Below are 13409 nucleotides of genomic sequence, written 5' to 3'. Positions count from 1 at the left end.
CCACACCCTCAGCTCTAGCGAAACTGGACTCTGCGCAGCCCCACACGGAGCCTATGAAAGGGGGAGCTTGTATTCGGTCATCACCTTAGTCGTGCCTTGTTGTGAGCTTCCTTGGAGCCATATGGTCTTGACAGAAAGCTGGAAGAGGTTGGAGCTTGGTCTGATCCCAAAAGGCAGCTGTTGCCCTATGCCAGTCAGCTGCAAACACTGGCTTTATTGTATATGGCTGGGGATTTGCCTGGGACATCGTGGCCAACCCATCTCAGACCAAGCAAATGACTATATAGAAGCCAGTTCAGAACAAACCTGAAGGACATTCAGGGATAAGCTGACATTGTACTTCTATGATGTACTTCTATTATTATGTGCTATTGTATTTCATTGTATTTTATCGTGTTGTAAGCCGCCCCGAGGTTTCGGCAAGGGGCGGCATAGAAATGTTATAATAATAATGATGATGATGATGCCTTCAGTGGTTTTTTGAAAAACAAATTAGATCAACTCACTACTTAAAAAAAAAAAATAGAGTCAAGCAAATATATCCCTCAAGGCACATACTGGGCCAGTTCAGGTGGAGTTCCCGGTGCCATCCTACTTTAACCTCAGCTTAGATCCATGTTTCACTTTTGTTTCTGGCTCACAAAAGAACCAACGCCTTTTACAACAGTACAGATTTGGTGATTTGTGGTTTGCTAGCAAGCCCACAAGCTGCAACTTTCAACTGTAACTCAACCATGAAGTGATGCAATGGCCAGAAATATAAGCCTTGCACTGTTACGGATTCACAGACATTCTGATTAGCTGAGAAAAGAAGACATCCATCTTTCTAAAGCTTCCTTATCTGGTATTTGGAGGAGATGCCTAACCTACAAGCAGCTACATAAAGCAGACAAATAACTTGGGTGGGCTTGTAATTTCAGAAACAGGGAGAAGGAAAGTATTCTACGCCTGCACAGAAAAACTGTGTACATTTTATAATAGCTGCAGAATTGGACAGCAGAAGAATCTCAGCTTTCATTCAAAGGCAGGATTCCCACCTCTGCAGCAGCCAAGACAGATGTTCTAGCAAGGGAAAGAAAGATTCGACAGACCTCAGGTGGCTGGCATGCTGTATATAATTCACCACCCAAACCTATGATTAGCAAAAGGGGAATAAGCATTGCTTTGGCTGGTGTTCAAGTCACCAAGATACATACTGTCTCCAAGTCCAGAGATCTTGATCTTGCTGAGGTCCAGCGTGGGCGCCACTCCCACAGTAAAAGGACTTTTGGGAATGTGGTCTCCTCCATATGTTACATTCACTCCAATATTACCCTGTAAAACAAGAGGCCACCAGTGTCTCCCAGAACAGGCAGGTTTCCCATCCTGCTCACCAGCCTCATCAGCCCTCCTCCTACTGTGCCCCCTTGTTAAGGCTCCCCTCAGGAAAAAGCTATGCAGAGATGTGGCTGCTGAGAAATGGGGCAAAGGAAACAGGAATAAGCAGCCCTGTCGCCCATCTGCACAGCAAGAGAAAGGAGCTTTTAGCCCCTTCCCTGCTCTGTGATCCCAATGAAGATAAGTCTTTGCTGTACACCTTTTATTAAGCTTCTCTTTATAAGCATAATAGCAATATGGAAGCCATCAGCAGCAGATCATGGGGAAAGGGAAGGGTTAACACTCCTCACCCTTTGCAATGCTGACATATGAGAAAGAGAATATATACATGTGTGAAAGAATGTGAGTGTGTGAGAGAATGGGCAAGTTCACACAACACAACAAGCCATGGGGTTTTATTGTGCAGGATGGTCTGTCATGTCATCTGAACCCTATCATATCAACATGATACCCTTGGTTCTAGAAACCATAATAAGAAACAAAGGTCTGTTGTATGGTTTCCATACTTCGCCATGGTTTCCCTGGTCAATTGAGCCTGGTCCTGGTAAGCATGTACCACAGAATCCTCTAGACAGAGCAACACTTGCAGGGGCTGCTCTAGCCATCCAGCATGGGGCTGAACTGCAGTTATGATGGCTGATGAGATACATGCCAACAGCAGGAGGAATGGGCAGAGAGGGTGGAAACCACACTAGCGTAGAAACCGCAGACACATCCAGTCAAAAAACCATGCACCATGGAAACCATATAGGGGTGTTTATTGCAACATGTTTATTGTAAAAAGTGACAACTGCCCCCTCCCCACAAGCTGTTGTGTTCAGCCACATATGTAACTTGGTCAGATTCAAGGCCTAGATTCTCTGAACTGGCAACCCTACATTTGGACTGTAAGACCACAGATTTCAGGCAGAGACTCTTAGGCATTCCTCTACAGAGAACAAGGAACAAGGTTAAGATGCCAGATCTATAGGGAGTCTATCCATCACCTCCCCCTTCCTCTGGGTTCTGAGCCATGAAAGTCCAATCCTAGCTGTGCATAAGTCTACTGTTGACCAAGGTATCACTAGATACACACTCTTGAATTCACTCCGCTCTCCCTGCAACTCTACTTACCTGTTGCACAGGTGTGTATTTGACAGTATAGGTGTTATCATGGTGATCAATTATTTCAGAATCTCTTACAACATCTCCCTTGCTCGGACCCGTGAATTGGACATCCAGCTTGGCCTTGCCTGCTGGCTTGGCATTGACTGTGAAGTGGGTTGGTTTGCCAATCTCTACACCTGTGAGGAAAGAGAGATGGGTAAAGTCTGCCCAGGCCCACAGGATAAGCAGTTTTAATAAGCTCCATGGACCATTGCTTTCCAGCAGCCTCCTCTCCCTCCTGACCTTGCAGTTCAATGCCCACTTGGCCAAGACCTTCTCTGCACTGCCTGTCAAAGTCTGAGTTCTACCCATTTTTGACCAGAAACCATCCAGTTATCTATTTCAGAGGGTTTTTGTTCAAGACTTCCAACAGGTGTCTGGAGAATAATGTTCTGTTGTGAACCAGATCTGGACAAAACACTCCCTGGAAGACCCCGGCTTCTAACCTTGAGCAGGAAAAACTGGGAAGCATATGGTACAAAGGCAAGCCTGTGACTGTAATACCCTCCCCATTCCATGGGGCCTCCTGGAAAATTCCATTATCATCTTCTCATTTGCATTACATACAATTCTGATAATTTCTTTGATAAGCATCATATAAATGTATTACCACTATTCCTAGTCTGCTAGTAGTATTACTATTACACTACTAGTAGTCTGTTAGATTCCCACCCATCTGTTTAGGCTGGAAATGTAATGCTCAAAGTGTATTCACAGGGCCCCTGCCTTGCCTAATTTAGCCCTCACCTTGGCAGCCTTCTGCAAACAATAATGCACTGCCCAGATTCAGAGCCACATGTAACTATCCCAAGCTCTTGAAGGTGGGAAGCACCATGTTTAAATGCAGACAGTTGCTGAACCTCCCTCTCACGCCCAGACTCTAGTGGAACCATCCCTCCTCCGGATCATAAATTCCCAGCCATGTGCTCCGTACCAACCCGCGCCTGTTTTCACCGCATGCCAACTCACCACTCCTGCTGAGGCCAGGTCCTTCAGCTTTGACCTTGCTGGCATCATGTGAGGGATCCACCTTGATTCGGATCGGACTGGTGGGAGTGGCCTGCAGATGAACAGGAAGCAGATGGAACCCACTGCTGCATCCACTCAGCTCCATCCCCCCACTATTCTCCAGGTGCTACCCTGAGGAGGGCAAGCCTTACCTGGTCAGCAAAAAGCACCATGATTGTGTAGCTGCCAGCACCACGGGGTGTATACTTGACTGTGAAGGTGTCGTTGTCATTTCGGATGATGTCAAAGTCTATGTCTGCTTCAGCTGGGCCCACAACTCCTGGTGCACACTTTATGCCAATGCTTACATCACCTTTGAGGAGGAGCAAGAATCAGCAACATGAGATTATAGGACCACTGTTTCTACCGACCTGCATCTGCTTTATTACAGTCAGCTCCCAAGGGTGCAGCAAGTACCCAAACTGACTGGAAAAGGAGGACCAACTCACTTTAGTTGTACTGCAGTTTTGGCTGCAGGCTTTGCATATCTATACAAAGCGAAGGCTTCTAGCACACAAAGGAAAAGGCAATGGGTCCAGAGACACATCACAGACCCTACACTGAAGGGTCTGAAGACACATTCATTGTCTACACTACAGTTTTGGTTGAGCGTGACTGTTTCCACTTGTCATAGTGGCCTTTAGAGACATTTATTTATTTATTTATTTATTTATTTATTTATTTATTTATTTATTTAGAAAATTTCTATACCGCCCCATTCGCCGAAGCCTCGGGGCAGCTCACAAAACATCAATTTAAATATAATACATTAAAAATATAAAACGAATTAACAATATAAAATAAGTCGCCCTGGCCATTGACTGGACGGCCCCAATCTTCCTCTCAAGTCTGGAGCTAGGGATGGTGGGGAGGTCATCCCTAACACTTACACAACCACAGCTCTCAGAATTTTTTGTGGAGAACGCTAAGCATAAGATTGTAGTGGAGAAGATAAACCTAGCAATAAAGATTTGCATACCACATGTGCATGAGAATTGAGAAACTAAAGGAGGAGTGGATAGAGAGTAGATGTCTAGGTGCTTTGGATTTCAACGTCCAGAAACTCCTGTCGGTACAACCAATGCTAAGGAATGATGGAAGCTGAAGTACCAAACATCTGGAGATCTTTCTTGTTTAGAACATCACATGCATCAGTGCCTCTGGTAGCAAGAAGCCAGTAGCTGACAAGATTTTCAGGGAAGGGAGTGATGACCATAAAACAAGATGAGGTACACTTATTTTCATTTCCAGTAAGTTTTTGCCACTGGTTCCCAGAAACACATGAAGCAAGTATTTATACAGTGGCCTAAATCAAACAAACAATGGTGCAGGAAACTTAGCTATGGTTTGGCATGGTTTGACAAACATGGTTAGGGTGGCTGTTCTTCCTCTGAATGCCACACCTCAAAATTGGAGTGCTGAACAGTCAAAAACCTGCAAGCCATGGTTTATTTGCAAGGCTGGAAACTTTCATCTGGGTTGGGATAGGGGCAGATAGGAGAGCCCAGTGACATCTGGAGACACACCATTTGGCATGGGCCTCCCTCACTTGATACTTGAGATGTGTCACAGGATTGCCCAACAGGACAGTCTTCAAAACACAAACAAGACAACCACAGCTATTGAGAAACCAATCACTTGGCTGAGCTAGGAGTGGAGAACAAGGAGGACAACCTAAGCAAAAGGATTGCTCAGTTGTTTTACTGGCAGCTGGAGCAGAACAAGGGGCAGATCACAGAAACATAGAAACAGAGCGAGTCAGAAGGGGTCTCCCAGGCCATCTAGTCTGACCTCCAGCACCAGCCGGCTCCGCTCACGACATGCCCACCATGTGCATGTCCAGCCTATCTTTGAACACCCGCACCAATGGGGCCTCAACCACCTCCCATGGAAGCCCATTCAGGGAGCATGGAGTCTGTTTCTATGCTGCCCTTTCAGATAAGCAGGCAACTTACAGAAGCAAGCCTATTTTAGCCCCAATTAAAAATGGATTTGACAAGTACCCCTCTCCCTGCAACTGCTAAAGCTGCTGATAAGGCCATATTTTGTGCATTCCAGCATCCTCCCACCCTTTCTTATAGTTGCTTTTCCCAACCAGATGCCTTCCAGATGTGTTGGGCCACAACCCCCACCATCCCCAGCCAACATGCTGCCTGAAGATAGTGGGTGGTGTAGTGCAACATATTTTGAGGGCACCCAGTTTGGAAGAGACTCCCCTACAGACAGGGGTATACTGTCTTCTTAACACAGGCTCCACATTCAACTTTTACGACTAAAGCCATTGGTAGACATTTGAGAGCCACCTAAAAAGGGAGAGACTACAGTGAAGGGAGGGAAAACCACACTGACCTGAATGCATATGATAGGCAAAGCATTCCACTGTGCCCCCTTTGCGCATGGGGCTTCCATCCCTTCCTCACACCTCCTGCAACCTGTGTTGGCTCCTGTCCAGTGCTGCAATACTATGCTTCCCCTCAGGAACAGCAAGGGCAGCACCGTGGAAGAGGGCTAGCTCACCAGAGCGAGACTGCCACCACGGTGGAGTGGGGCTGGCTGGCCTCCATTCCAGCAGAGCCAGAGCCAGCATTCCAAAGGATTAGCAGCAAGTTCATCTTAAAGACTCACCCTGCCCAGCTTCTGTGCAGTCTACTGTAAAGTAAGTTGGCTCATGAGCCTTCAAGCCCGTCTTTGCCACACCAGGTCCATACACTTTCACTTTGTTGGGATGACTGCCAGCTCCAACGTTCACCTAGAGAGAGAAATGCTAGTACAGTCTTTGACTTGAAGGAGAGGTAGTCCTTGGCAAACCTGTGGCAAGAAACTATTGTGACAGCGGGAGAAGCTTCGCCCTTTTGTTCCCAGGGCTCTTGCCCTAATGGCAGGGATAGGAAAAAGGTAAGCTAAAGGACCTGGAGTCCCGAACACCCATCGGCCCTAGTCCATGCAGCCAATGGTGCAGGACAGCAAGCACAGTAGACCAAAGTATCAGGAAGGCTACCAATTATCCAGCCCTGTCCTAAAGGCCTTAACGGGTCCCACTGCAGTGCTACTGCAGTGAGTACTCACACCTCCAGAAAAGGAGTTACTTAATTTTCCTAAGACAGAGTCTTCTGGCACATTAGGGACAAACACATTTAACATGGCACAAATTTTGGAGACTCAAGCCAACTCAGCATAGCTGAAATATTATCCTAAGTTGGTGTGTGCACACAGACAGTTGTATGGAAAACTGCAGGCAGATCTGGGAGAAATTCCATGCAAAGGATTCTAAATTTTATTTTCATGGTATTAGTGGGAAAAGGCATGTCAGTCCAAGATAGCTTGGTCTGAGGGCACACGATGCATCCACCTTGATGAAGCTAAGCAGGGCTGGGCCTGTACGGCATCTGGATGCAAGGCAACCTAGTGACCCTAAATATGCCGTATCTTGAACTCCTTCTTGGAAGATAGCTGGCCCACATGCATGTTACTAAAAATCTGACACCACACTTTGGTCATACACAGGAGTTTAGGCACAGTTACAATTCATAGCAACTGAACTAGTTTGCAGGGAGAAGGTCTCTACTTTGCTGTAGAGCACATGGCGGGCCCACAAACTGGAACCACTTACATGTGGATTATAAACCCTTTGTAGGGCATAGTGGACAGCAGCCTTTAGCTTTTGCTCTCTGTAAGCAAGGATGAAGAAACCTCGTCCAACCACCAAAACCCCACAAGAGAGACTGACCCTATATGGGCTGTTAGGGATGTTGACTCCTCCCCATGATACCATAGCTGTGTGCTTCACCGGCTTCTTGGGCAGGTAGGAGCAGCTGTACGTGCCATTGCCATTGTCCTTCACAGAGACATCCACAGGGGATCCTTCAGAGTCCTGAGAGGGAGAAATGGTAGGAGATCAGTTTCCTGCAAGGTTCCCTGGTTATCCTTTACCACAGCAATGAGATCCTTCTTTGCCATGCAGACGTTTTTATTCTCATTCTTTAGATCACCTACCCTGACCTGGCAACACCCCTGGACAAGTCCCATTATCCCAACCTGCTGGAGATGATGTGGGTTGTAGTTCAACATGTCTGGGGTGGCACTGGGTAGAGGAAGAACCATCTAGTTCAGGATGGTCCAACTTTTTATACCTTGACAACTGCTTGAGGACTTCAGCGTGCGTGTGTGCGTGTGTGTGTGGAGGGTCCTTCTCCAACCACAGCACAAGCACAATGACCACTCCTCTGGGGTGGCCCATCCTTTTCTTCCCTGCTTATCCTGCCCAGAAACCCTCCCATGTGACCCCACCCCTTCTTGGAACTGGCTTCCTGAACCTCTTGTATCTGAGCCAATGAACTCTCCCCAGGATGCCCCACCTACTCCTGCTAGCAAGTGAGTGGAACGAGCCTCAAGAAGAGAGCAGGATGGACAGGCAAGCTTGGGTGAGCGCACCACAATCATGCCCGTGCCATTGCTGGGATCCAGACTGGGGGTAGGAGACTCCAAGCGGCAAGAGAACCACAGAACAAGGCCTTGGGGGCCACTTGTGGCTTGCAGGCCACATTCTGAACCATCCCAATCTAGGTAATGAAGATAGGAGAAGAGTGCTGGTATTTTCGTTAGCACAAACAATGCCTCACCTGCACTTGCACCTTGAGTGGTGCTTTCCCACCACTCTTTGCATCCACGGTGAACTCTGCGGGTTTGTTGACTGCAACACCTGCCTTCTCTAAGCCAGGCCCATGGGCTTTAACCTGGATAACAGATTGGCAGGAAAAAAATCTTACCTACAAAGCAACTTCTCGCTATCTAAAGTACAGCCAAAAGAGGTGATGACTTCCTTAAATAATGAGACAGCAAGTAAAAGTAGGTGTCCCTCCACTCCAGAGGAAGCAGATGCCTTTGGCCAGAGTCTGGATGCTTCCACATACAACACTTTGTGAACGACATGTGCCTGCTGCCAAGCACACAACTCCATGCAATACAGGAACCTTAGGGAGACCATGCTGCTTGAGGTTTGAGCCATACTTGCCCAGTTCCCACTGAGTTCATGGTGAAGAGAAGAGTGGAACCAGGCTGGCAGACAGGAAATCAGAATTATGACTTGATAGCCACACCATGATACAATTGGCACAAAGGCTTCTAGTTGTAAACTAATTTCGGAGATACAACAACTCAAAATCATGAAGGCTAGGGCCTATGGATTACACCCTTTTCCCAAGAAAGCAGCTTTTTGCACCAGGCAAGAGCAGTTGATTTAATCCCGGGGTGTGCAGACACAGTCTTGCCAAGATGCTACTAAGGGCAGGGTGGCAACCATGTCACCATGCTCCACTGCAGAACCATGTGAACCAAGCTACACCCCCACACCCCTGGAGGTACATGCACGCAGGAGCCAGGCGCAGTGTGGACTCTCCAGTTCTCCATCATACCTTCTCTGGGTGGAAGTCCTTGGGAGCAGCTTTGACTTCTGCCATGAAGGGGCTGAGTGTGATATCTTCGTTGTTGCAGAGCACATGGACCGCATATTCACCTGGCTCCTGGGGCCAGTAGCGGACATCGCAGGAACCATCTCCCTTGTCATCGCACTCGATCTTGGCCTGTGAGGGGCCCTCCACTGAGAAGCCTGCAAGGGCCCCAAGGAGAGCAGCCAGGGAGTGAGCACAGCAATTAGATCAGGGTCACACTGGCTGGGAAACAAGTCATTTTCCACTCACTGGACACAAGCTACAAGATCTTCAGGGCCAGGTATTTTGCTTTAAAATTGATAACCTGTACGCTAATCCTACAGGGGTTTCTGAGGCTGCTAAAATTATAAATTTAGCATGCAAACCATTTTGAACCCAGAAGTTTGGACAAACAAGTTAGGAGTCAGAGTTAAACAAAGACCTCTCTAAACAAAACCTTAACCAGTCTAGGGCAGTTGCAAGAAGCACTGGACCAAGACATTTTGCTAAAATGAAGCACGGAGTGGTGCCTCTCCCCTTCCCACATACAAAAGGAAATGATCTGAAATTGCTTCCACTGCTTGTGGAGGGACAGCATCCTGTACCGCACTTGAAAGCAGTAAGCTAGTTGGGCACACTGGGCAGGCTGCATGACACACACTGCAGCTGAGGGGTGGAGGGGTGGGAGGGTATCTGCTTTGCCCTGCCTAAAGGCGGAGCTGGCCCCGACTGCAGACGAGGGGGCTGAAGGGCTTTCTCTGTGAAAGCAATCCCTAACCAGGATGCCACCTTGGCAGACACCCTATACCTATAACCACCTGCCAAGCCTCAGGAAGAAATCACTCAGAAAACCAGCAATTATCTCCACCTATAAGCAAATGCATCAGAAAATAATTTCTGCAAATTCCTTGTTAACCATGGTTTGTTGAGGGGTTAACTGCTGAATTGTTCAGCTCCTAAACAACCCAGTGCTCTGGGTTTGAATGATAAGTATATCATTCGACTACCTACTATGGCACTACTCATGGGTTGCTGATTAGAGGTTGCCATATCATGAGAACAGGCATGTTATTTACAGTGGCCATGACAAGGGCACAGAAAATGAACTAGGCTCAATGAGCAAAAGCAGAATTTATGGTGAAGGCTAGCTTAGGACAGGGAACTCTGCTATTAGAAAGTGAGCAGGCCTCAAAGGATCCTTTTCACCTATTAAAGAAACCAGGCCCTCAGCAGACACTCAGACAAAACAGTGCCATATTCACTTTGCCCTCCCATCATGCTCTGCGCCAGGGCACTCTTTCCTGTATCTCCCACGGCCTTGCACTTTAAGGTTATATAGTGCATACCCACAGAATGACAGGGCTCGTTCCAAGCTTTCATCCCAACTTTTTAACACAGATAGTCAAGATCAAGCTGTGGCAGGTTTTCAGCTTTAAATGTAACTGGGAGGACAAGAAATGGCCAGACACCAAAACATGCTGTCCTGGAATCTGGAAATTAAACTTAACATAGGCTGGGGGCAACCAGTAGACCTGTTCTCCATGAATGTGATACTAGCTTGGGTGAGTTCTAAGGGCTTACTTAGAGACTTCACTAAGGTAGCAATGCATCACGTAAACACCATAAACTCCCAGCTATAACAAAAACACACTGGGTCATCTTCCAGCTCTCCCAGATTACCTAATGTGCCAACGTCATCCCCAATGGCTTCCACCACAAAATCAGCCGACTTGCCCACGACGCCTCCTTCCAAGCCTGGCCCCCAGGCGCGCACCTTCTGGTTTGTGCATTCTGTTCCCACTTTGACCTCAAATGGGCTAAAGGTCAAAAGATAACACATTTATGCTACATTGCTAAGAGAGCTTGCCTGCTCAGATTTGCCCTAGCAATGCAGCTGGTCATTACAGGAAAATTATCTGCAGCTCTCCCACCTCCACAAGATGAAAAGCAAGAAAACCATAAAATTGGTCTACCTCATTTTGATTCCCAGATATCTTTCAAAACAGGACAGTCAGCCCTCATTACATGCAACCTGCCCCCCCCCCCCCACCACCACACACACACACACACACACACACACACACACACACACAAAAGCACTGGTATTGTATGGAGTTCCATGTAAGCAGTCCAGTTTACTCTGCCTTGCCCACTCTGTTTAAATATATTCAGTAGAAGAACTTTTAGTCCCAGCTTTTCCCCACCCCCATGTTCTCCAGTTGTGTTGGATCACAATCCCCACCATTCCCATGCTGACTGGAAATTGGGGGAATTGCAGTCCACTTCAGCTGGAGAGTACCAGATAGAGCAAAATTGCTTTACTCCCACCAGGGGCTCCTGCTGAAGATGTGCCCATCAGTAACCTAACCTACCTGCGATATGAAAAGGTCCCCATTTCCCCCAGGGGAAAGAAAAAGGACAAGACAGTGTGAATTTCTCCCACACAAAATGCTACCCCCCTGCAGTGAGCCATTCCAGATCTCCCCTTCTTTGGTTGAGGTAACTATTTTTTCTTTTTCTTTTTCATAAAAGAGAAGTAAGATACAAGGATAGCAAGTGATTACATAAATATAGCATATAATTTCAACTGCTCATACATTCATGAATAAACAATTTTTCTCTCTCTTCTCCCCAGTTAAGTCAATTAGTTCTTAACTAAGAACTGCAGAGATTAATTTATCACACTGCTGAAACTAATTTTTAGATGGCATGCTTTTCCTGAATTTGAATTGCATGTATTATCTCCTGTTAGTCTACTTACAAACAAATCCACTGAAATGAATGAGACTTAAGTTAGACTAACACTGCAGATTACACAATACAATCTGTATCTGCATATGTATTGGTATTGGGGGGGTGGGGATGTGTTTTGAAAGGTGCTTTGTGGAACCTGCTTGTTTAATCTTATCAAGACACTGATATCCCACTTTGCAAGGTTTAGGCCTTTGCAAAGCCTATCAAATGCAGGGCAAATATTCAGGAAAAAATTGTATTAACCTCCCCTGCAAAAAACTAGTGTCTTGTGGCACCTTAACATTTTAGATTTATTCTGACATACCCTTTTGTGCATTATAATCTACTTCATCAGATGCACAGATAATATCATTGCCAAATATTGATAATGAAAATCCAATTTAAAAACTAAAAGAAATGGATTATAGAATATGCTGCATAAATGAAATGAATGCTCTGTAACTGAGATAATCTAGTTGAAGGGTTTAAGCTGAGAAAGCAGAGATTCACTATTATTTCTGGCCAAAGCACCCAAAACATTCTCTCTTTCCTATTAAGGGAGCCCCATTACGATGCCCTTCCTGACTGGTGCCTTCCCATAAGTTTCCGTCAACTCAGCCTCACCTGCGGGGAATGTGTTGCCCACCCCAAGTGATGGTGACCGTGTAGTTGCCAGGCACAGTGGGAAAGTACTCAAAGCCATATACTCCGTCACCCAGGTCCTTCTGCTTGACACGTTCCTCTAGTCCTTCTGTGGAGAGAAATTGTGGTGGGCGAGCAGGGCCTGCTGCAAAAACAGGTCCCGCCAGACAAACCTTGTGGAATTGTATGACAAGGTTTCGAGATGGCTAGATGGAGAGGATGCAGTGGAAGTGGTATACCTGGATTTCAGCAAGCCCTTTGACAAAGTGCCCCATTATATCCTGGTGGAGAAACTGAGGAGTTTTGGGATACACCAAAGCACTGTCCGGTGGATTAGGGCATGGTTGACTGACCGGAAGCCGAGGGTAACCATTAGTGGGGAATCATCGGGATGGCGACCAGTAACAAGTGGGGTCCCCCAGGGCTCTGTCCCGGGGCCAATCCTGTTTAATCTTTTCATCAGTGACATGGAAGAAGGGGTGAGCAGTCTGCTGATCAAATTTGCAGATGATACTAAAACGAGCAGTGGCCACAACTGAGGAGCAGGTACTCCAGATCCAAAAGGATCTGGACAGACCATGGAAGTGGGCAGGATAAGTGCAAGGTCTTGCACTTGGGGCATAGGAATAGGTGTCATAAGTACAGGTTAGGGGACAAGTGGCTGGAGAGCAGCACTTGTGAAAGGGACCTCGGGGTGCTGGTTGACTGCAGGCTAGACATGAGTCAGCAGTGTGATGCGGTGGTCAAGAGGGCGAATGCCACCCTTGGTTGCATAGCCAGAAGTGTGGCTTCTAGATCAAGAGAGGTATTACTACCACTCTATATGACTCTGGTGCGCCTGCAACTGGAGTATTGTGCTCAGTTTTGGGCCCATCATTACAGGAAGGATATAGCCAGGTTAGAGTCAGTGCTGCATAGGGCCACAAGGTTGGTGGCCCGTTTGCAGAGGATGGGGTATGAGGCGAGACTGAGGGAACTGGGTCTCTTCAGCCTTTCAGCCTGGAGAAGAGGAGACTCAGAGGGGATATGTTGGCGACATACAGGTATGTCGCCAACATATCCCCTCTGAGTCTCCTC

The 13409-nt window shown here is 47.0% G+C and overlaps 1 protein-coding gene across 4 annotated transcripts in view; it reads right to left on the bottom strand.

Annotated features, from left to right (window-relative positions):
* The window catches only part of FLNA (filamin A), a 95350-nt gene that overhangs the window by 47068 nt on the left and 34873 nt on the right, over window positions 1-13409 (bottom strand). For all 4 annotated transcript variants that reach the window (XM_044443627.1, XM_044443629.1, XM_044443628.1 and 1 more), the window contains exons 11-20: window positions 12315-12441; window positions 10638-10774; window positions 8943-9136; window positions 8151-8264; window positions 7259-7402; window positions 6157-6280; window positions 3684-3844; window positions 3493-3583; window positions 2491-2660; window positions 1197-1314 (exon numbers count right to left, since the gene is read on the bottom strand). In XM_044443627.1, coding sequence (XP_044299562.1) covers window positions 1197-1314; window positions 2491-2660; window positions 3493-3583; window positions 3684-3844; window positions 6157-6280; window positions 7259-7402; window positions 8151-8264; window positions 8943-9136; window positions 10638-10774; window positions 12315-12441 — 1380 coding nt within the window. The remainder of the gene's footprint in view (window positions 1-1196; window positions 1315-2490; window positions 2661-3492; window positions 3584-3683; window positions 3845-6156; window positions 6281-7258; window positions 7403-8150; window positions 8265-8942; window positions 9137-10637; window positions 10775-12314; window positions 12442-13409) is intronic.

This window comes from Varanus komodoensis, unplaced genomic scaffold (genome assembly GCF_004798865.1).
Source record: "Varanus komodoensis strain SLA01 unplaced genomic scaffold, ASM479886v1 scaffold42, whole genome shotgun sequence".
In the NCBI taxonomy this organism is placed as follows: domain Eukaryota; kingdom Metazoa; phylum Chordata; class Lepidosauria; order Squamata; family Varanidae; genus Varanus; species Varanus komodoensis.
The sequence above is the reverse complement of the archived record's forward strand: the minus strand, read 5'-3'. Positions and strand labels throughout refer to the sequence as shown.